The following is a 25,251-nucleotide window of genomic DNA, read 5'->3' on the forward strand; positions in this document are numbered from 1 at the left end:
ACTGCATGGTTGGCATGTGCAATTTTGCTACCTTATCCCTGGTGGAACCGGATATGCAATTCCCTCTCTCTCTTTCCACCAGTACATCCATGCCAGGCCACTAAAAGTCTAACCTCAAACACTGCTTGGTTTTGATAATCCTCAGATGGAGGTTTTGTGCTATGTCATTCAGTTGTCTCCTGAGGTTTTACGGAGGTATCAATTCTGTACCCCTGTAGAGGCATCAATCTACTTCTGATAATTCTTCTTTGATCGTCCAATATGGCCTCAGACACTCGTCATTCATTTCTACACCATCCCATTCCACGATCAACAAATCTCGTACTTTGCTTAGAATGGGATCTGTTTCTAACATTTTTTTCTAATTTTCTTCCTTGACCCCCTCCTTTGGTGATCACTCACACATTTTCTTTGTGTAATTCTATATTCTCATTATGGTTGTCACAGACCTTCTCTTCCTTTTCTGTAGCATCAACCAATCATGACAAGTAATTTGCTGCAACTGTATGTATACCAGGGATATATTCTATGTAAAATATGTATGACAGTAGCCCTTTTTTGTACTCACCTTCTGCAGTGGCTTGTGGTCTGTCCTTTACTTGAACACAGGGGCATATTATCAAGGGGGTTTATCTCCGCCTTTTTTGGCTTTAAAAGCCAAGAAAGCGGAGATAAAATTATCTCCCTATTACCTAGCTGTCGCTAACAACAGTTAGCGACAGCTAGTAGGAGATAGCGACCATCTTGGGCCCCGCTTTGCATGTCAGTGATATTAATCACTAATGATATGCAAAGTGGGCGTGCCAAGATGTTAGCGACTGGAAACAGTCGCTAACATCGCTATCTCCTATTACCAACTTTTGGAGATATTCGCGCTAAGCGCGAATATCTCCAAAAGCTAACACATGCCCCTGAGCAGTTCTTAACCATGTTATCCAAAGGTAGGTAGATAACATGGCTAAGAGCATAGGCTTGGTAATGCATGAATATCGCTGACTTTTCAGCGATATTCATGCATTGCGGGCGATTTTTATCGCATTTGCGATAAACCTTGATAATACCAAGGTTTATCTGCGATAAAAATCGCCAAGGTCGGCGATACATTTTTGTCTCTAACCAAGCAATAGCGATAATTATCGCTATAGCTTGGTAATATGCCCCACAGTCCCCCATATAACGTTCTTGAATTTGTTGAGTGCCCAGTACACTGCAAATGCTTCTTTTTCGATTTCAGAATAGTTGATCTCAGATCTTGAGGCAAATGCAACAGTTTTCTCACCTTTTCCACTTTCTTGCAGAACTGGCATCTGTTGTAATGCAATGGTGATCTTTATCCCTGGAACACACTCTTTCAAGTCTTTTGCTGTGGTTAAGGCATTCATAACGTCTTTTAAAGTCTCTCTCGCATTCCCATCCAACTCAAAGGTCACCCTATTTTTCAACAATTTGTGCATATGGCTTGTTCAGCCAGTAAAGTTGCTGATGAGTACACTATAACATTCTATAATTCCTAAAAAGGATCTCAGCTCATCTTTGGTTTTGGGTGCCACTAATGGAAGAATGGCATGCGTTTGAATTTGTATGCTCCAATGAGCGTTATGAAAGCATTGAACTCTTGATAGTTGGGGTGTAGGCTGATCTGGTAATAGGCGGATGTAAGATCTAATGTTCAGAAGTGTTTTACTCCAGCTACAGTTGTGACCATCTCTGTTATGTTTGGCACAGGGAACTTGCCGACAAGTACATCTTTGTTGAGGGCCTTTTGGTCAACACACAGGTGAAACTTGCTATTTACTTTTCTTGCCATTACGATAGGTGCCAACCATTCTTTTGCTTGCACAGGTTCTATTACATCCAGCTTCCACAATTTTAATAATTCTTCAATCATTGCATTCTGTACATTTAAGGGAAGATTACGTATTTTAGCTAACACCAGACCTGCTTCGTCTTACAATTTTATCTTGTGCATATATTGGTTGAGGAATCCTATCAATCAATTAAACAGCATTTGTAAAGCATAACACTGTGACTCCTAGGGGTATCTAGGGGTATCTGGGTGCTGGGTCTGATTCGAAGAGCCAGGTCTTCAATTTCTGTCTAAAATATGCCAGCCAGGGGGCTGTGAGGAGCTGGGTCGGAAGGTTGTTTCATGTCTCAGCAGCGATGTAGAAGAAGGGTTGGCCATTGCTGTCCAAGAGCAAGTGAAGAGGCATGCAGGCATCTAGAGGGTTTGTGTATGTTTCATCAATGTTTGCTGTAGGCAGGTCCTAGGACATTGAGGGCTTAGTAAGCGTGCATGAGTATCTAGAACTGGCATCTCTACTAGGTGGGCAGCCAGTGGAGGTCTCTCAGGTGGGGGGTGATGTGGGTTTGACAAGTGACATGGGTGATGTACAGATACCACAACACCCTTGACAACTTTAAAACCCCTCACCACTTCAAAACTCCACCCAAGGCTAAACCCTAAAAAAACATCACCACCCTTAATCATTGCCCATCCATGACCACTAAAAACACTTCACCACCCCTAAGTTCTACCCATCCCTGAACACTAAGAACTCCTTTCTGCATCTAAACTCCACTCACCCCTGTATCCTTAAAAAAACATTAACCACCCTATCCATACTCAACAGAATCCTGAACTCTAAAAACTCTTCACCACCCCTAACCTCTACCCATCACTGAACCTTCAAAAAACTCACCAGCCATACTCTCCGCCTATCCATTAACCCTACAAATCCATCAGCATCAGTACACTCCACCCATCCCTGAATTTTAAAAAACACCTCACCACCTCTAAACACCACCCAACCCAGATCTCGAAAAACAACTTTCTATGTCTGCACTCCACCCATTCCTGGCTTCTAAACACCATTCATCACCCTTATATTACCCATCCTGAACCAAATAAAACCACACCCAACTTTAAAATATTTTTTGATTTTTCATTAAAACTATCTTTCCTATAAAATGTATCCTTCAATTTTTTTATTTATTTGCATTTCCTAAAAATGTGTTTTCGTAAAATTGTTTTTTCAATAGTTGGTTCCTCCCATGTGCTTTCATAGTTTTTATTTTTTCATTAATTCACAGATTTAGTCAGACAAATCACACTGGCAGCTGACAGTGTGTGCACATGGATTAGACCTTGAATTAGACCCTCGTGTTCGTTCACCACATGCCCAACACCTACGATTTTCCAGCCTCTCTACCAGCACCAACAGGGCAGTAGTAGAAACAGCAGTCAGAGGTCCCATTATTCCCAGCTTGGAATCAACTGTGTTCCATTCTCTGACAGTGTGGAGTACTGCAAACTGTTGTGCAAGTGAAAATGCTCTCATTATTGCTGAGTGTGCCCTCAGTGCAACAGTCTTTCACTTGGCATTTTAAAATTTCTTTGGCTTGTTACTGGTACAAATCAGATTCTTCCTATGAGTTCAATTAGAAGTTTATTGAAATGAACATATATTGGTATTACAAAAAACAAAGTGAATACAGCATCAATAATATGGATAAGAAATTAGGACATCATAAAAAGTATCATGAGATAAAGTAGGGAAGAGGGGAAAAAGAAAAAGGAAAATAAAACGAAGATGAGGCTAAAAATTTAAAGATTACAATCATTGAGGCTATATAACATGGGAAACAATGCACAAATATGCAGAAAATTAAATACTCAAGAGGAAGAAGGAACAAAAGGTTATTCAAGGGGGTTTCGAAACTTCTTGCTGAATTGGGGGTAAATGAAAGGATCGTTTGGCACAAACATCCAGGTAGAGGGTGACGGGGAGCCATAACGCAAGTCTTTTCGGGGCTAGGGTAATGGGATAAACAAAGGCAGTATCCAGTCTGTGATTATGGCATACATTGAACCACCAGGCTTTAAAAGTAATACCCTTGGAGTCTTTCCAGTTAACAGTAATTTGCTGGAACGCAACGGCTAATAACAAATCAGATTCTTCCTGAATGCGTAACAATACACTTGTGTAACAATTTTAAAAAGGCAAGACTTAATAGTTCTCCTCCAAGTCTAGAGTCAAATTTAGAAGATGCAGTGCAAATAAGGCACTTAACATTCATTGTAGGTTCTTCTAGATGATCCCCAAAATCTGCTTTGGACTTGCATGTTTTGCAGCTGCCGTTTGCACATGTTACTTCAGAACAATGGTGTAGACTGGCATGAAGTAGTACCCATTTCATTTAACTCAGCTCAATGGTCTTCCTCATGCAACTTATTTGGCACAGCAGCACTCCTGGGGACAATAACAGATGACTCTAATTGGGGCACTCTGTAACATTGGACGGTGTAAGACAACCCTAGATTTCTTCTCATTCAAACCCTCTCTATGAAGTCTGCTGCCTTTTTATGACACAAGCACTTACAGGTTGGACACCAACCAAAGCATATCAAGTGAGCAATTCTTAAATATCTTGTCACGTTTAAGCTACTCATATCCACTAAACAGACTCCTCTATGAATTAATAACCTTTTAGTAAATAGTAAATAGTAGTGGCCTTATTAGGAGGTGTCCTTGTTCCCTCTGACTAATCAGAGTGGCTGTCACAAAGCACTATAATAAAGGGTGGGGAATCTTGCTTCTTTTCCAATCTCACATTCTCACACCCACCACTGCAAACATTTCACAGAAACCCAAAACATAGCTCTTAATCTTGAAGTAAAACAGAATCCTGCTTCAATACGCTACTAGTGATACAACTGTCCTACACTCATTCTCACTATATGAATATTACAACACATTATATTTAAATAATGGCCTGTAATAGGGGGTTTAGCATGACAAGTGTAATATATTAACACTTAGTACAAAGCACACCACAATAATGATTAGTTTGGGCAAATTCCGGCAACAGATGGTTAATTTATGGATTGAATAATATCCATAAATTGCTTTGAAAATCGGTACCTTTTGTTGGTATCTAGATATGATGTCTTCAGGTGTAAATGGGTTATATTGAAAGTAATATGTTGAATTAGAAAATTTGACAGGTTGTGCACTTTGGGCCAGATGTAGGAAGGCTATTACCGGTCGGTAACGGCCGAAATGAACGAATTTTGGCCGTAACCGACCGGTAATAGGCTTTTCTGATGTAGGTGGCCAATTTAAAGATTCGGTAAAAACCGAATCGGTATTTACCGATTCGGTATTACGGAATTATAATATACCGAATCGGTATTTACCGAATCTGTAAATGACATGTAGGAAGCACTTTGAAGAGTGCTTCTGTGCTTTAAGGATACATTATTTACCACCAACTATAAGGTGCTGGTAAATAACGAATACCTCTGTAAATGTAAATCTGTGCATTTACACCAGTGCCATGTGGCAGACTTACATGCCCTTAGGGCATGTATGTGTGCCACATGTGCACACAAGCACTATTCAGGGGTGCAACATGGTGTCAATGTGACACCCTGCCGCCCTTGACTCTTTCCCTATTTTACCGAATCGGTACTTACCGATTCGGTAATTGACATTCATTCCAATGGGCCTGTAGGCCCATAGGAATGAATGGCAATTACCGAATCGGTAAATACCGATTCAGTAAATACCGAATCTTAACGATTCGGTAATTTTTACAGTTTTTTTATCTACATTCCATTTACCGATTCGACAATACCGAATCGGTAAAATTCGGTATTTACGAATCTGTAAATGTCAATTACCTACATCTAGCCCTCTATCTTTTATACTATATCGTGGGGTTCTTCTTGAGCACACTTGGAACTGTTTGGGGATTACATTGCTTTCTATCCTCTTTGCTAAAACTGAAAAGTTGTGGGCTGAAATGTTTCATAGTACAACCCTTTCCACATATAAGGGATGTACATTCTAAAATGGGCTTTAATACTTAAAACGAGGTTGTATTAGTTTTTACTTGGTCGATTTGCATAAAATAATGCTTTGGAAGGGCTTGTTTTTCACTTCACTACACACTATTTAACGGTATTTATTGGGTATGCATGTAGATCTCATTGCTTAGTTGGTTAACCAATAGCATAATAATAGCAAAAAACATAAACATGGTAAAAAAAATAGCTCACACAAGCACTACATGGACCTTTGATCACATACATTAAAAGCAATTACTGACTGTACTGCGACAAAATTTCATGGGACATAGACTAACACGAAATATATATTAACAGATCTATCTTAGTTGCCTCTTAGAGGAGAAGTCAAAAATAGCCATAGTCATAGAATTATGCTACACGAGTTCAGAAGAAAGCTACAATTGGTTAGGGGTAATATATTTGCATAGGGCAATTTTTTTTCCTAAAAATGAAACAGAACTTGCTATTTAAATACACATGTGGCATTTATGTTGGTTTTGTTAATTTGTGACTCTATTTATTCTTTGTTCTTACCTAACCCCACACAAGACATATTAGGATTGTTCAACAATATATTTACATTTGTTTGAATTTTGATGAAACGATATTATTAGGGTACTGCTGTTTTACAGGAATATAATGTGTAAGGCGTTCCATAACGTGTTCTGCATGGTACCCAGGGGCAGATTTGCAAGAAACTAAAGCATCTGTAGAAATGTGTCAGTTTCTCTGCGCCAGCCTGGGATACACTTGCGCACCATGAATGTGCCGTATTTACATTACAGCGCACCATGGCGCAAGTTTTGACAAATGCGTCAGAAATTCTGACGCATCTGTTGGCCCTAAAGTCACGCATTGCAGGAGTCATGTCGTAAGCACGACGCAACTCCAGCAATGCATGTTGAGGCCTATGCTTATTGTACTATGTCACTCCTTATGCCTAAGATTTTGACGCACTTGCGTCTTAGAAGTGGTGCAGTGAAATCTTGCAGATTTCACTGCGTCACTTTTATGAGGCTTTCCTGCTTGGGAACGCCCACCCTGCATACATTATACCTGACGCAGGTACAATGTGACACAAGGCTTCATAACGTGAGGCATCTACCTGGATGGGTCCCATTGTAAATTGGCTGCATTGTTTACGCCGCTGATGAGTCACAAAAGTGATGCAACAGCAGCGCAAAAGTGTTGCAAGGGGATTGTAATTCTGCACCTCAATTTGTCTGTATGTTTGTGGGAAGCCCCCTACTCTTGTATGCGGCTATCCCGAGGAGCTGGGCCCTGTGAGCACCGAGAAACATGACGGTGAAGTCGGGGGAGCAGACATGCGCAGCGGCCCTGGAGCATTTTTGTGGTCTCCGGGCTGCACATAGAGGCGATATCCAGGGGATGGTGGCGCCGCCACGCATATCCTGTGGGCACCAGACCTAGGGCCCTACTACCCTGAAGCAGTGCTGCCATTCCAGCCCGGTATGGATTTGGGTTCCCAGCTGTGTCGGGTGGCTGCGGACCTGCTGAGGCGGCGGGCCGAGAGTGATCTGACGATTGGGTAGATCGCACCCCTGTTGTGAGTGGCGGACCCCTTGAGCCGTGGAAAGATGAGTGATGGGTGGCCCTGTTTCTGTGGAGGTGTGGGATGCCCCCCCTCACCACCACAGGATCACCTGTACTTTGGGTCGGGTCCCACAGCTGAGCTTTGGCATTGAGCTGTCGCATCCGCCCGAGACACCGGTTACTGCTGAGGGTCCTGGATGAGCGCACATCGTGGCAAGTATCGTCATTGGGGTTAGGCAGTGGACCGCCCACCGGGATCAATGTTGAACACGGGTGGACCGCAGGAGCCTCCACTGCCCTGAGATTACTGACCCGGGCAGTGTTGGGGTCTACTGCCTGTATCCCCAAGTCTAGCAAGTCTGCATTAAGGCTTTCTGCTCTTGATGCAATTGATGAGCGTGAGGAGCCAGTGCTATCAGTTTCTGAGGAGCTATTGACAGCGGAGCTAACTGCAGATTCCCGATGACGTGCAAGGTGTACGAGGCCTGACCCTAAAATGGTGGCCGTGTAATTTCTAATTTCTAATTTAAAATATTTCTAAAGCGCAGCGTACACCTTGCGGTTTCTTGGCGCTAGGAGGATCAGCAACTGAGGGAGAGAGACCGGAAGAAAAGATAAGAGGAGACATTAAGAGAGTTTTAAGAGGGAAAAGCCTGGCTGAAGAGGAACGTTTTCAGATCTCTACGAAAGGGGAGGTACTGGGTGGCAGAGCGGAGATGGTCGGGAAGAGAGTTCCAGAATGTTGGAGCCAGGGTAGAAAAGTTGGCCCCGCCCCACTTTTTGCGTGTGAAGCGAGGGATCTGAAGAAGGGACTTGGAGGAAGACCGAAGTTCTCTTGCAGGTACATAAGGATTAATTAATGAAGAAATGAAAGCGGGGGCAGTGCCCTGGCGGGCCTGGAAGGCCATGCAGCCGATCTTAAAAAGGGAACGTTCTTTTACAGGGAGCCAGTGAAGCTCCTTGAGAAGGGGGGTGGAATGGTGATAGCGAGGAAGGCCGTACACCAGCCGGGCTGCCTGGTTCTGGATAATCTGGAGTCTACGCAGGCTGTACGCGGGGATACCATGGTAGAGAGCGTTTGCGTAGTCCAGCCGCGATATCACTAGTGCGGCCATGATGATCTTAAGTGCCTGGGGGGAAAAGAAACGGGAAACAGTGCGGATAGTGCGGAGAGTGAGGAAACAGGAGGATACCACGGAACCAATTTGTGAATGGAGAGTGAGCTGGTTGTTTATTTAACACCAAGTGTTTTGACCGTGGTGGAAGGGGTAGGTGTGGGACCAAGAGAGGGGGGCCAAAAGAAGGAGTTTCAGGGGCTGGATGAACCACCAGTGAGAACCAGCTCGGTTTTGTCCGGGTTCAGCTTAAGGTGGTTGTGGTTCATCCAGTCCCTGATGAATGTCATAGTTGACTGGAAGTTAGAGACAGAGAGAGGAGAGGGGGACAGATCAAAGATGAGCTGGAGGTCATCCGCGTAATTATAAACGGTGACCTCCAGCTGCTGGAGTGCGAAAATGAGAGGAAAGATATAGAGATTGAAAAGCAAAGGGGAGAGAGAGGATCCCTGGGGAACACCGCAAGTGACAGGGAGAGGAGTGGCCGTGAAGTCGCCTAGCCGAACCGCCTGAGTGCGGTCCCTCAGAAAGGAGGAGAGCCAGACCAGAGCTCATCCCCCGATACCGGCCGCCTTGACACGGGTAAGTAAGATGGTATGGTCCACCGTGTCAAAGGCGGCGGAGAGATCAAGGAGGACCAGTGCCTGGTGTTTGTTCTCATCCATGCCCTTTCTGAGTTTGTCTAAGACTGCAACCACGACTGATTCGGTCGAATGCCTGGGACGGAACCCGGCTTGGCGGGATGCCAGTCCTCCATTTGCCTCAACATGGGCACTAAGTGCCGCGGTGACGTGGCGTTCCATCACCTTGCCCAGAAAGGGTAACAGGGAAATGGGGCGGTAGTTGGCCGAGATGGAAGGGTCCGCGCCAGGTTTTTTTAGGATGGGCACTATTGTAGCTGCCTTTAGCACAGAGGGCACTACGCCCTGTGCCAGAGAACTGTTGAGGAAGGCGATGGGGGGGTCAGGGCAGCCGGAGTAAATATGCTGCAGAACTCGTGCCGGGCAGACGTCCGCGGGAGACCCCGACTTCACTTTAGGAAGTATCTCCAGAAAAGAGTCTTGAGTGAAGGGGGGAATGGAGGTAAAAGGGCATTGGACGGAAGGGGGGGAGGGATCGACGAAAGCAGACGAGGGTGGTGGGATGTTGGACTTGATGGTAGCAATTTTCTCTAAGAAGTAGATATTAAGTTGGTCGCAGAGAGGCTGGGAAGGAGGAATTTGGGACGAGGTTCGGTCTGAGAATGCCAGGTCATTCACTATGCCGAAGATCTCCCTAGGTTTGTTTTCTGCGGAAGTTATTTTTAAAGAAAAGTAGGAGGTTTTTGCAGCCAGGATTGCTGTTTTATATTTAGCCAGTTCTGATAAGAAGTGGGTTTTTGATGAGGGACTATAATTTTTCCTCCATTGCCTCTCCGCCCATCGGGCGCTCAGTTTGAGATCTTTTAGGTGGTCATTAAACCATCTATTGGAGTCCTTTGGTCGGCGGATGGAGATGCGGCGTAAGGGCGCCACTGAGTCGCAGCCTCCAGCCAGCCAGGTGTTAATGGCCTTGGCTTGAGAGGCAGATAGACGAAGCAGATAGCTTTATTTTCCTGATGTTATCAGGCTTGGTGTAATAGCTGTATAAATAGTGACAAGGCAAGCTGTGTGTACTGGGACTGGACTGTGGAACCCTGCGGCGGCCCACCATGAGGGATGTCAATCTCCTAAGGAAATCCTCTAACAAAAGAATAATATGGGTACTGGCTGTTTCTATCTTCGAGGTAAGGATTTCTGGCCTTACCCAAAGATGGCTGCCACAGTTTTTCCCTACCACCAGACTCCGACCAGACCTTGATTGCATCCCCCATCGGCCTATGTGGTAGCCCCCGCTCCTTCTCTTGCTGTTTTTACTCCCTCCCTCCCACCACCTTCTGTTACCTCTATCCTCGTTGCCTATGTGTCTATTCAAAACTGGTTTTCCCGAACGTTGATACCTTAGCAACATGGCTGATGCCCAGTGGAGTATCTAGTCAGCTATTGAGGAGATTGGCCCTGGTTTCCCCCTCGGCCGTCATCTACCAAGCCGGACATCGGACACAGTTCTTCCTCGTCTCCCTGTTATGGCTCCTTCCTCCCTTCCTTTCCTACAAATTCTCTCATACCTGTTGTTTGTTGACTGTACCTTACTACGCTATAGTAACTGGTTTATTTTTTAGCGCAATATCCCTCTGGTATAGCGCTCTGATACCTCTGGGTCTAGCCAGCGCTATATAAACCTTTTTAGATATACCTTGTAATGCAACAATCCTCTGGTTTTGCGCTCTGATACCTCCGGGTCTAGCCAGCGCTATATAACCTTCTCAAATCAAATATACTAAAATCTGTTTTTCCTGAATGCTGAGACCTGAGCAACATGGCTAAAGCCCGGTGGAGCTGCTAGACAGCTAATGAGGAGATGGGCCCTGGTTCCCCCCATGAGCATCACCTACCCAGCCGGACATTGGGCACAGTTCCTCGTAGTCTCCCCGCTATTACTACTTCCTCCCCTCCAAGACCGGACTGGCCATAGCGGGCACCGGGCAATCCCCCGGTGTGCTGCACGGGTGGGGCCGGTTATGGGCCCCTAGCTACAAAATATCCCTGTAACAATATCGGGCGAAAACAGGCCCCGGCAAAGAGCTCAACGGTACCTCCAACACCCCCCCACCCCCCGAGTAGGAGGGGGCGAACACTTTGCCAGGGCCTGTTGTTGTTTCCAGTCCGGCCCTGCTCCCCTCCCTCCTACGAATTTGTGAATCATTGTTTATGTGCACTATATCTTACTATGCTCTTGTATCTGATGTAACTCTTAACGTAATGATCCTAGATGTAAAGCGCTCTGATACCCTCTTGGGTCTAGTTAACGCTATATAAAACTTTATAAATAAAATAAAATAAAACTTTATAAATAAATGTGCACAACCACAAGCATGGACATTATGCTATCTTTCTAAATTTGGTAAATTTTAAAAATAATGATTAATGACAAAAATAAGAGGTATTGCTCATAAATGAAAACATATCGAAAAAATAAACCCGACATTTTTTGTAAATCTTCACTGTGAAATCTCAGTTAGGCCTTTAAATTACTGTTCACTTTAAGCGATCTCTAAAAGCCGATAATACAGGCTCTTCTCTGTCGATCATGAACATGACCTGTGTAACAACTCAAAGAACAGCTTTGTTGTTTTACAGACCCCATATTCCAGTAACTGCCAGGTGAGTATTTTTCTTTAAACAAGCACACAGTAAACTCTCAGGGCAGTAGGCTCACATGGTACATTGTGAGATACCCTGCCCTCACCACTGCCTCTCACACCGCCATTAAAAGAACTAACGTGCCTACAGCAGTGTGGAGAGCGATTGAACTGTTCCAAAGGGTGGCCACTCATGGCAGCCTAAAAATAAATATTCAGTGGTTATCACCAACCTGCAACTTTTATCTGTGTCAAAGAATATCTTAGCAGTACTTGTTGCCATCTGCTCTGCAGGGGCTGCCCCAGGAAGGCTTGGAGTTTTGTTTAAACACCTGCACACAAGATGCTCAAACATTCCTTTATGGTTGACTTCACCCTCAACCTTTTCAATGTTAACACAAATACATGTAAGGTGAAGAGATCTTGGAGCAGTTAATATAGAAGAAAGTGTAAATATTTCAAAATTCTTTAAACATTTCTTCCTACCTGGCAGCAATTCTTCCAAGTTCCAACAAACAAAGGCACACCTCCCGTGGCTGCTTGTGTAGGACTGAAAATAAAACAGGAAGAGGGTGATCATTTATAATCTGTGGTTTCACAACTCGCATGTCAATGTGAACCATGCACACACTCTTCTAAGAGCTTTTGCCATGAATTACAAAGTCCTGTTAGTTTATTGATGATTGGCTGGCTGGATTTACATGAGTGAATAATTATTCCCGCTCCATCTTCCTCACAGATGTCACAGAATTACTTCAGTATCTTGCAAAGTACATGTAAGGCACATTAGCTTTTAAATGAAAAGTTTGATATAAGCAAACATTTTAGTTGGGCCTTATTCACGAATAAAAGAAAATGTAAAAGTACATTGGGGAAAGTTACATCTGTGCCTGAAAGTTTTTTCAGTTCACAAACATTCCCAGTTATACGCCTGGAAAGCAGCGCCTAGGAATAAAGACACATTACATTCTATTGAGTTGACGGCTATTCGTTGTCTGTGCGTTCACGCTAGTATTTGGTAGCTGAACGTTTTTCTTCAGCTTAAAAATTCCACTTATTTTCCTGTTCCCATTTCCCTATAAAAAATTATAGGCAGTTGGAATAAGAACAATAGTTCTGTGAAGTTTTACTCGGAAATGGAATCTCTGCACAAGAGCTGAACTTTTTTTGATTGGCTGCGGGAGCTGGCAACAGCGTAATTTCCGGGGCCAGCAATGATGGAACTTTCGAAACTCTCTTCCAGTTTACCTGAACATCTAGCTGCAAGACTTAGGCATAGATGCATCAAGGTAAAATCCGCTCGCAAAGGTGCAGATTCGAATCTGCCCCTTTGCGACCGGTACTTTTGCATTTGGGATGCATCATCCCAAATGCAAAAATCGCAAATTAAGAAATCGCAAAATTACGATTACTTGCATTTAAGGAATCTGAAATTGAGATTCCTTAAATGCAATGCATTAAAGTTTAAAAAATAGCGATTACACTAATAGGGCTCGCAAATTACCATGAAGTTAAACTTCATGGTAATTTGCAAAAACTTTGAAAAATGCCCTAAAGGCCTAAAGGCCATTTTTCAAACTTTCATGTTGCGCACAAACATGCCGTAAGGGCATGTGTGTGAGCAACATATGTGCACAGATCAATTTCAGGGGTGCAACAGGGTGTCCTTTGGACACCCCTTCACCCTTGAAATCGCATTCTCAATTTGCGATTCGCTAATTGCGATTTGTAAATTGAGAATGTCTTCCCATTCATTAGGCCCATAGGAATGAATGGGGAAGTATTCCTTGATTGCGACTCGCAATTTGCGAGTCGCAATTGAGGAATTTTAAGAAATCGCTATTTTTTTAGTGATCTCTTCATGCATTGCATTTTGCTATTCCTTAATAGCAAATCATTATATTTCGCTATTAAGGAATCACAAAATGGGTTCTTGATGCATCTGGGGGTTAGACATCTATGGAAGAAACACAATTTTGGGTTATGTGGGTGCATCTTTACGGAACTCAAGCCTAATTCCAGAATTCTAAGGACAAAAAGGCAGCTCTAGCACCATGTATTATCCCATGTCCTTAAATTCAGATCCTGGGAAATATAGGATTCGTCCCATATGTTGGTGGTTGTGCGGTTGTGCATTTGTGAAGAAAGATTTGCAAGATTATTGGTTCCAACAAATCGAGATATGAATGAAATGTAAAAAAGAGTAGTTCAAAACTAGGCCTTCGTTAATAACAAAAGGGGTTAAAAGCAATCAGTTTCAATTGAGGTTTCTCTAGACATCTACAATGGGTAAACTGAAATGTGCAATTTCTACTTCACCAGGGCATATAAACATCTTTTATGAGGGTCCTGCTTATAGTTACATGTCCCTGCACCCCTGGGACACCTACGGGAATCCTAGGGCTTCCTTAATATGCAAAAATAGTCGATATTCTCACTTCACAGTGCTCATAGCACCAAAGTCTATTTTGAGAGGCACTCTACTACAATGGGGGAAGTGAAATGTGCAATATCTGTATCCGTGGGGCTTATAAAACATCTTTTATAAGGTCCCTGCTTATAATGACACCCCCCACCCCGCCCCTGGGACACCTAGTGCAGACCTTGTGGGTACCAAAAATTTAAGAATATTGTACATTATCACTTTTTAAGTTGTGTCGATATTGAGCACAATTTACATTTAGATACAATGCTGCAATGCAGAGTTGCTTTTAAAATGACTTCAAGCGCTCAGCCTGAAAGTGCAAAAAGGGCTGCTGGCCTCTAAATTCCCATGCCCTATGAAGTAGAAATTGCACATTTCATTTTCCCCATTGTAGATGTCTAGCCCCAAAAAATAATATTGCAATCGTTTATGAACACGTAAATATTGCGAGGAAGTGAATAAATATCATTCAAAGACTTAGGAGAATGGTTTTGATATATCCAACTACCTGCTATTGTTGAATGTATCCTAAATTGGATAGAAAAGAAGGTATGTGTTTCTTGTCTGTAAGCCAAAATTCAGCCTTCCTGCAGTGTGGTGCATTAGGAATTGTGGAGAACTTTGGAAAACAGCTCTATAATGTGACCGACTCAACTGTGAGGACCAGGCCAGCCACCTTCACCAGCGACCCAGCCCTTATTCTAACCCAATGCACAGCTGTGGCTACGTTTCCACTACACTCTCCTTCCAGTCCCTCTCATGGGTAAACAGTCAAAATATCGAGTTTTTTATTTCGACCTACACTTATATCGAGTTGCTAATATCGATGGGACAGAATATCGATGTCCAGAATATCGATGGCCAGAATATCGACCCTAAGGTAAGTAATATCGTAATTACTTATATCGATAGCATATATATCGATGTAAGTAATTTCGATTTACTAATATGTGTTAGAAATATTAGTTAAGTATTTAAATTAATTGTTATAATATGTGTTTAATATGTTTTTATAATTTAAAATTATATAAAAGTAAATAATATGTTTTACTACCAGAGCGGGTTGTGGGTTTATAGGGGAATAGGGTGGGAAGTAATTTATTTGTAATTAAATAATTATTTTTCAATGATTAATTTATTTTGCAATTAAATATTAATTGGCAATGAATTATTTTAATTGATTAATTAATTGATAATTTATGTATATTTTTAACTAAATTATATGTTTTACTACTGGAGCGGGTTGTGGGTTTATAGGGGAATAGGGTGGGAAGTAATTTATTTGTAATGAAAATAATAATTTTTAATGATTAATTTATTTTGCCATGAAATATTAATTAGCAATGATTTATTTTAATTGATTAATAGAATAATTAATTGATAATTTATGTATATTTTTAACTAAATTATATGTTTTACTACTGGAGCGGGTTGTGGGTTTATAGGGGAATAGGGTGGGAAGTAATTTATTTGTAATATTAAATAATTTTGGGTAAAGGGGTATTTTTAGGGTTCAGGGTCAGTTTTCAGTTTTTGGGTAAAGGGGTATTTTTAGGGTTCAGGGTCAGTTTTCAGTTTTTGGGTAAAGGGGTATTTTTAGGGTTCAGGGTCAGTTTTCAGTTTTTGGGTAAAGGGGTATTTTTAGGGTTCAGGGTCAGTTTTCAGTTTTTGGGTAAAGGGGTATTTTTAGGGTTCAGGGTCAGTTTTCAGTTCTTTGGTAAAGGGGTATTTTTAGGGTTCAGGGTCAGTTTTCAGTTTTTGGGTAAAGGGGTATTTTTAGGGTTCAGGGTCAGTTTTCAGTTTTTGGGTAAAGGGGTATTTTTAGGGTTCAGGGTCAGTTTTCAGTTTTTGGGTAAAGGGGTATTTTTAGGGTTCAGGGTCAGTTTTCAGGTTTTGGGTAAAGGGGTATTTTTTGGGTTCAGGGTCAGTTTTCAGTTCTTTGGTAAAGGGATATTTTTAGGGTTCAGGGTCAGTTTTCAGTTCTTTGGTAAAGGGGTATTTTTAGGGTTCAGGGTCAGTTTTCAGTTTATGGGTAAAGGGGTATTTTTAGGGTTCAGGGTCAGTTTTAGGTTTTTGGGTAAAGGGGTATTTTTAGGGTTCAGGGTCAGTTTTCCCTACTGTTGCACCCACTGGAGTGGGAATAGTAATTATTGTTAAGTAATTATATATTATATATGATTGACTTGTGCTTAGTGCCAACGCTGCTCTAGCGCTGCGCGCATATCGCTCCTTGCTTGTAGAATTTTAAAGCTTCACTTGCCTTATTTTATGCAAATTGCGCCGAGCGCTTCGCGCTTTAAACTTGTATTCTTCTACCGCTTAGGGGGAAATAAGGGAGTCTTACCCGCACCATAATTCGCCACACACCCACATTTGTGGGCTAGAAGGGACTCGGGGGCTCTGCAGCATCATCGCGCTGGTTGTGAGCGCCATCTTGGAGTGGGGAGAAGTCCTTCCACTCTCAGCGCCATCTTGGTGAGGGAGAGACACTCGCCCTGCCAGGACCCACGCATTGGAGGAGGAGGTATTATCAGTAGGACCTCCTACCTCGCTCAGACAGACCTTGACTTGTGCTTAGTGCCAACGCTGCTCTAGCGCTGCGCGCATATCGCTCCTTGCTTGTAGAATTTTAAAGCTTCACTTGCCTTATTTTATGCAAATTGCGCCGAGCGCTTCGCGCTTTTAACTTGTATTCTTCTACCGCTTAGGGGGAAATAAGGGAGTCTTACCCGCACCATATTTCGCCACACACCCACATTTGTGGGCTAGAAGGGACTCGGGGGCTCTGCAGCATCATCGCGCCGGTTGTGAGCGCCATCTTGGAGTGGGGAGAAGTCCTTCCACTCTTAGCGCCATCTTGGTGAGGGAGAGACACTCGCCCTGCCAGGACCCACGTGACACCCCGCTGGCCATTTAAGATGGCTGCTAGACAAGTGCGCAGCGACGGTGCGCAGCGGGGGCGCCGTAGGGGCGCCGGAGGTGCGCCAGAGGTAAGCCCGTTTGCGCCCGTTCGCGCAACGGACGCGCTTAGGGCCGCTACCTCTGGCCCCTTCGGTCCAAACCGCATAGCTTACACTCGGAGTGAGCTCATCGAACTCAGACCTGGGCAGGACCCGGCCAGACCTTCTACCTCCAAGCCAATCACCTGTGGTTTGCTTAATGTTAGATCTCTCTGCAAGCACACCACGGAAATAGCCTTCCTCATTGTGTCTGAACAGCTCGATGTCCTCTTTCTCACAGAAACGTGGACTCGGGAGGACTGTGAGGTCGAGCTGGGCTTAGCCTGCCCTTCAGGATATAAAATTAGCCACTCACCGCGCCCACTCAACCGAGGAGGGGGAATCAGATTCATTTATAGAGACTCGCTTACCCTCTCCCAGTTAAAGATTCGAGAGGTACCGGGATTTGAACTGATGGGTTTCTCAGTCAAACAGCAGGAGTCGATCTGCTGCTCGGGTGTTCTTTGTTACCGTCCCCCGGGACCAGCACCATCCATTCCTCTTCTCATTGACCTGATCTATGAACTTGCCAGCTCCCACTCCAGGTTATTAGTTCTTGGAGATTTCAATCTGTGGGCAGGCAGCTCGCTGGACAATGCATTTTTCTCTCTTAGCCAAGCCTGTACAGATATCAACTTAGTACAGCTGGTGAATGCCTCCACGCATCGGAAAGGCCACACTTTGGACCTGGTGTTTGCGGATCCTCAATGGGCATCATTCGTGGACATCAAGTGCCAATACTGGACGGACCACTTTCTGATCAGGTTTTCCCTTTGGTCGGAGGACCCTACTTCGCGTAAGGCTGGACTACCTCTTGCTAAGCTAGAGAGACCTTGGTCCCGCATCCTAAACACTGTCCCATTGCCGAACATCTTAGATGAGGACTTCAAACTTGGCAACACAGTCGAAGATAGTTATACCCTCTTCTGTCAGTCCATTACTAGCTCGCTGGACAAGTTAGCGCCCCTTCGGAAGTCGCGAGGGAGAGTGAACCGAGCTAGTCCTTGGTACACGAGCGAACTTCGCCAGCTCAAACTCGACTGTAAACGCGCGGAAAGGGTCTGGAGGAAGCAGTACCTTGACTCCGAGAAAATTGCATTTAGGTCTGCTATGCATAAATATAAAGCTCAAATTAAGATAGCGAAAGCGACCTTTCTTGAACTTACTCTGAATCAGGCCCCAAACAAGGCTCAGGCCCTTTTTAAAATCGTTAAGGACCTGGCTCACCCTACGTGTGTGGCGAGTGCTGTTCCCTCGTCGCAAGCGCTTTGTGACTCTCTGGCGGACGCCTTTGAGGAAAAAATCCGTAAAATCCTAGCAGGTCTGCAGGACCCACGGAACTCCACCACTGAGGAGGGAGCTCCGGAGGAAATGGCCAGTCGACCCCTGCAGAGGGCTACTAATCTCTGTCAGGAAGCTCCGATCACGCCCTCCAGTCGACCCCGACCAGATGAGCAGCCCCCCAGCTCGGGAGCTCCGGCGGCAGAAGCCAGTCGACCCCAGCTGAGTAGCCCTCCTTTCTTTCTTTCGGATCAGGCCCTCAGCTTGGGAGCTCCGGCGACGGCGGCCAGTCGACCCCAGCTGAACTGCTCTCCCCTCGCAGCCCCTGATTCGGCTCCCTGCTTGGGAGCTCCGGCAATTGTAGCCAGTCGACCTCAGCAGGGTAGCCTTCTCCCTCTTCCTGTGGAGCCTGCTCTCAGTCTGGGAGCTCCGGCGAGCGAGGCCAGTCGACCCCAGCTGAGCGGCCCCTCTGTCCCCACTTTGGATCAGGCTCTCTGCTTGGGAGCTCCGGAGACCGTAGCCAGTCGACCCCAGCAGAGAAGTCACCTTTCTCCTCCCTTGGAGCTGGCCCTCAGTTTGGGAGCTCCGGCGAGCGAGGCCAGTCGACCCCAGCTGAGTAGTTTTCCCCTTCCATCCTTGAAGGAGTTCGGCGACTTAGCCCTGACGATTTCTTCTGGCTCGCCTCTGGATCCTCTCCCTCCAAGACTATGGAGGGTGTTTCAAGAGGACCTCTTCCAGCCCCTGCACGCCATCTGCTGTCAGTCATTCGAGACAGCTACTGTTCCTAGCTGCTGGAAGAAGGCAGTGGTATCCCCGCTTTTAAAAAAACCTACGCTCGACCCTGCCTGCCTTTCTAACTACCGGCCAATTTCCCTGCTCCCTTTTCCGGTTAAAATTATGGAAAAGCTGGTCACCCGTGCTCTGTCCAGTTTCCTAGAAGGGAACAGCTGGTTGGATGAGACGCAATTCGGTTTCCGCCCAGCGCACGGGACCGAATCCGCGTTGGTGACCGTGCTAGACAATCTGCGGGCGCGAGTCGACAGTGGTCGGGCAGCATTCTTGGTGCTGCTCGACATGTCGGCCGCGTTCGACACGGTCAGCCATCCCACCCTGATTTCTAGGCTGGAGGAATGCGGGGTCAGGGACAAGGCCAGGGATTGGTTAATCTCCTACTTGGACTGCCGTCAGCAACGGGTTTCGTTACCCCCCTTCAGTTCAGAGGAGCGGAGAGTGGGACAAGGAGTACCTCAGGGCTCGGCCATCAGCCCCATACTCTTTAATGTCTACCTCCGCCCCCTAGTCCAGCTCATTAAAACCTTCGGTATCTCTGCATTTAATTATGCAGATGATACCCAGCTGGTCTTCTCTCTGGAGGGACAGGACGCAGTCACACTGGAGACCTTTCATCGGTGCATGCAGGCGACAGCGGATTGGCTCCGGTTGAACTCGTTACAGTTCAACGGAACTAAGACGGAGGTTTTACACTGTTCCACTGATCGAGTTCCTCGTGACCTCCCAGTAGACTTCTGGCCTCCGTCCTTCTCAGAGACGGTGTCTGCGGCACAATCAGCGCGCAATTTAGGCGTCATTTTTGGGCCTAACCTGCAGTTGGATCTACATGTGAATAAGATCTCTTCAACATGTATGATGCTGATTCGTATGCTGCGCAAGGTCCTTCCTCTCCTCCCTGTGCAAGCCAGACCAGAAGTAGTGCGTTGTACCATCCTAAGTCGACTTGACTATTGTAACGCACTACTTCTGGAGGCCCCGGTAACACTCTTGGGCAAGTTGCAAAGGGTGCAAAATATCGCTGCTAAACTCGCCCTTTCTCGCCCCTACCACAGTTCTTCTACGGCAGCACTGCGAGAACTTCATTGGCTGCCAGTTCATCTACGGGTGCGCTACAAAGCAGCGTGTATAGTGTTTAGGGCTATTCATGATCTAGGCCCCATTCCTCTGCGGCGAATGTTTGCCTGGTATTGTCCACCTAGAGCGCTACGCTCCTCGTCATCCAGACTACTGGTAGTCCCTAGATTCCAGAGAGTGAGGATGGGGGGCCGCTCTTTTAGAGTAGCGGCAGCCAAACTCTGGAACTCTCTGCCTATATCCTTGAGAAGCCTTGGAGATCTCTTATCTTTTAGAAAGGCTCTAAAAACTCATCTTTTTCCCAGGATAGGCTGAGCTTCTGTTTTCATTGAGTACGGGTCAAAGCGCCACGATGCCCTTGGTGGTGACAGGTTGCGCTATATAAGTATGCCACAATACAATACAATACAATTTATCATTTTATTTTTTTATTAAATATGTATTATTATTTTTTTTAACCATTATTGCATATATTTAAATATGTTTAAGTAATTAATAAGTATTATTTACAGTTTTTTTTATGTTATTTTAAATTTTAAAAAAATCGATCTATTTAACAACGATATTTTTAACATCGATATTATTTTTTCGATATTTTGGTACTTACCATGTTGTACATAGGGCGTCGATATTTTTGCTATCGATATAATTACGCCGATATTTGTGTAGGTCGAAATTCTGTCTGTCGAAATTCTGTCATAGATCCCCTCTCATGATCACATTAGTAGAGCTCCCATCTGGCAGGTTCATCTTCCCGAAGAGCTCCAGAGGCCTGACTTCCAGAGTTTTACTGGGAGCTCCTTGAAAGTCAAGCCGGCAAACCCTCACCTTATCTGTACGGGTGAAAAGCAGGAAGGGCCCTCAGAAGAAAAATCTCCAGAAACGGTTCTAAGTTTGAAGGTAAAATGTTGACTGGGGCCTCCGGCTCAGTGTATCTGCGCAGGGCTCCATAGTGGTCAGGCTGAAAATTTGACTTTGTCCTAGTCAAGCACGACCAGATGCCCCAGAATGGCGCTATAAGTTTCTAAGTGCTAGAAAGTGTTTAATCTTTAAAGATTCATATATCCAGTTCCCTAAATTAGATTTTTGGCATTTTAAGGATAAAAATATTTCCTATTTATATAAATTGTTTTTAAATACTTTACATACCTGTCTCATAAGTGAAGCCTGTCTGCTCTCAGCCAAGTTACCAGGGTTGAGCATGGGAATAATTTATTGAGACCTGGATTGTGTTAGAGGCCTTATTGCCAGTGGAAGATGCATATTTACCACTACTAATAACCCACTTTCCAACGTGTCAAAATAGCTGAACTGAACACTCACCATTATTAAAATGCACTTAAGAAGAGCATGGAAGAATTTCCTTTTTTTGCCATTTTAAGGTCAGTAAATTGAGTACCATTTAGTGAGTAATAGTAGAGTTGGCCAGCTGTCACCAACCACAATCTCCAATATCACTACCTACTACATTATGAGGCGGCATAGATTTTTTTGACTAATAATGTATAGGGTTCCCAGATCACTCCAGATCAATCAATCAATCGCTCAATCACTGCATTTCTAAAGCCCTCTACATACCTGTGAGGGTCTCAAGGCGCTGGGGGGGGGGGAGGGGGGGGGGGGTGAGCAATGCTACTGATCGAAGAGCCAGGTCTTGAGAAGCCTTCTGAAGGTCAGCAGGTCCTGGGTCTGTCGTAGGCTGGTAGGGAGAAAGTGTTCCAGGTCTTGGCCGCGAGGTAGGAGAAGGATCTGCTGCCGGCGGTGGTCTTTCGGATACGAGGAACAGAGGCGAGGGCGAGGTTGGCCGAGCGGAGGCTGCGTGTGGGGGTGTGGAAGCTGAGTCGGTCGTTGAGGTATGTGGGTCCGGTGTTGTGTAGCGCTTTGTGTGTGTGGATGAGGAGTTTGAAGGTGATCCTCTTGTTGAGGGGGAGCCAGTGTTGGCCTCTCAAGTGGGGTGTGATGTGGCTGCGTCGGGGGACGTTGAGGATCAGTCGTGCCTAGGCGTTCTGGATTCGTTGTAGTCATCTCAGGAGCTTGGTTGTTGTTCCTGAGTAGAGGACATTCCCGTAGTCGAGTCTGCTGTGACGAGGGCCTGGGTGACGGTTTTCTGGTGTCGGGGGGGATCCATTTGAAGCTCCTGCGGAGCATTCGGAGGGTGTTGAAGCAGGACGCGGAGACGGCGTTGACTTGCTTGGTCATGGAGAGGGCGGAGTCGAGGATGACCCCCAGGTTGCGTGCATGGTCGGTGGGTTTTGGGTCAGTGCCTAGAGATGTGGGCCACCAGGAGTCGTCCCAGGCTGATGGGGTGGGTCCGAAGATGAGGACCTCCGTCTTGTCTGAATTCAGCTTCAGTCTGCTGTCCTTCATCCAGTCGTTGACGGCCTTTATTCCTCTGTGGAGGTTGGCTTTGGCGGTGTGGGGGTCTTCAGTGATGGACATGATCAGTTGGGTGTCGTCGGCATAGGAGATGATGTTGAGGCTATGTTGTGCGACGTGGGCGAGTGGTGCCATGTAGACATTGAACAGCGTCCGCCTGAGGGAGGATCCCTGAGGGACGCCGCAGATGTTCTTGGTGGTTTTTGAGCAGAAGGCTGGAAGGCGGAAGCTCTGGGTTCTGCCGGAGAGGAAGGATGTGGTCCAGGCCAGGGCCTTCTCTTGGATTCCGGCGTCATGGAGGCGTGCTGATAAGGTGCGGTGGCAGACCGTGTCGAAGGCTGCTGATAGGTCTAGGAGGATGAGGGCAGCTGTTTCTCCCTTGTCCATCAGGATCCTGATGTCGTCGGTGGCGGTGATGAGGGCGGTCTCGGTAGCTTCCGGCACAACAACACAGTCCTGTGATTTCCTTTAAAATCATTAAAGTGGTGGTTGTTGGAAGGTGGTTTACTCGTAGGTTCAGGTAGGTATCTACAGCTAGTTATAAAACCACAAGCACAAATAAGGTCTAGTCAGGTCTCAATAAAATAATCCTTGCTCAACCCTTGGTAGCTTGGCTGATGGCATGTGTCTAAAGCGTTTAAAAGCACCAAAACAGGAAATAAATTAAATACAGAACACAATAAAAATCCAACCTCAATGTATAAACATAGAAACAGTTTTACTTTTAAAGTGACACCAAAATGACAAACATCTAATGTAGGGAACCAGAGATATACATTTTTAAAGTTTAAATAAAAAAGTGATTTCTAGAGCCTAAAAGTGTAAAGCGCAAGCCGTGGCTATCAGGTAATGTTGGAATGGGACAAAGTAAAAGTATCAGGCTGACCACAATGGAGTGTGGGTCAGATACAATGAGTGGTTAGACCTGGTCAAGTTTTTACCTTCTAATTTAGTCACTTTTTTGGAGCTTTTTTTTTTTCGACCTCAAGCAATCGGGTCCTTGGATCCAGATTTTAATTCGATGATGAACAATGCTTCGGTGAGTCCTGGACGTCTTTGTCTTCATTGACGATGGTGAGGAGGCTCCGGAGCTTTCTTTGGGGTACATCTGCATGGTCAGGTTGATTCGTGGTTCAACGTCATTGGCTTGACTCTTGTCGTCGATGCCCGTCTTCTTATGGAGCATTTTCACAAAAGTTGGCAAAAAGTTCCCACACTTTTAGTTCTTCTTCTAAAAGGTTCTGTGAGGGTCAGAAAGGATCCACTGTGTGGTAAATTTTAATTACCTATACGGAATTTATGCGGTAAAGTTCAATAAGAATAACTCAGCCAAAATGAAAAGGCAGAATCCGTGGTATCTGAGGTTTAAAAGGGGTTTTATTCCTTAAAAAGGAATTGGTTCGAACCAGGTAGCATGACTCATCGCCACGAGGGTTCAGAGTGGGAATTGCAATGGACATGTACAATGATTTATTAACAGGAAATCATATATATAGTCATTTCATACAGTAACATTGAATGCAGAAGGCGTAACAGCTGAGAGAAACGAGATAAGAACAGAAATACGTAACAGAAGGCGTGCACTAGGGCGTACACGGGGGTGTGTGCAAGAAACGTCACATAAAGGTGTCATAAGTGGGTGGATCCCTAGGAGGATCCTGCAGAGTCAGCAAGAACATGTGGCAGAGATGCGCGCGCAGCAGCATGACGTGTGATTGACGTGGAACTGGAGGGTGAAGGGGACTTGACATTTAGCCCTACATGTGGAGACAGAAGTCTGGAGTGTCAGAACAACCTAATCCCAAATCATATCTAATATCTTGTGTTTGAGGAACTGTATTATCTAGAAGGAAAGGTCTCTCGGGCAGAGGCTATTCTATACTTACTGCTAGTGCGTGCATATGCGACTACGTGTCTACAGGAGATGTGAGGGGCCATGGGCCTACCATGGTAACGGAAGCTATGAATTACTTGCATGGAGACAGAAAGGCCGGGCCCTTTGCTCTGCAGCTGGGAAGGATGTTTACCTAAACTACTAGACAGGAATGTATTTTTCGAGGAGCAGAGCAGATAACTTGAAGGCTGAATACGATCTTGGCAGGCCGGCAGGCTGAGCCAGGCACCGCTAGCCGCGCAGGGAGTGAGTGAAAGGTCATGGATACAGATGCAGGTCCAGGCTGCAGCTTCCAGAGGCAGAGGGCTGGAGAAAACTTGAATGGCAGAAAACAAGGCCCAACTCGCCAGGGCCAGAAAAACGTGAAAGTGCACCATGTAAAGACGTTGGCAAGGCACACTTAGGAACTGAATATCGGACCCATTCATGGTAGATCTGAAAGAGGACATGTTAACGTTGGACACAAATGTATTTGCGTCTTCATAGCTGGTTGTGGAGGGAACTTACATGTACTAGAAGCACGTACATGGAGCCGTTGGGGTCTACGATAGGGGACACAATTGACCATAAAAATTCATATTACCTCATTCCCTCCTTGTCCCCTACGGACCCTTCATGATATATCAATCCTCATTAATCTATCAATCTGTTCATGTAACATCATTTG

General features: G+C 45.1%; 1 protein-coding gene across 3 annotated transcripts in view; it reads right to left on the reverse strand.

Annotated features, from left to right (window-relative positions):
- Positions 1–25,251, reverse strand: part of GAS2 (growth arrest specific 2) — a 779,771-nt gene that overhangs the window by 295,248 nt on the left and 459,272 nt on the right. For all 3 annotated transcript variants that reach the window (XM_086959885.1, XM_086959886.1, XM_086959887.1), the window contains exon 5: positions 12,230–12,293. In XM_086959885.1, the coding sequence (XP_086816011.1) occupies positions 12,230–12,293 (64 nt within the window). The remainder of the gene's footprint in view (positions 1–12,229; positions 12,294–25,251) is intronic.

The sequence above is a fragment of the Lissotriton vulgaris genome, chromosome 2_2, assembly GCF_964263255.1.
Source record: "Lissotriton vulgaris chromosome 2_2, aLisVul1.2, whole genome shotgun sequence".
Classification (NCBI taxonomy): domain Eukaryota; kingdom Metazoa; phylum Chordata; class Amphibia; order Caudata; family Salamandridae; genus Lissotriton; species Lissotriton vulgaris.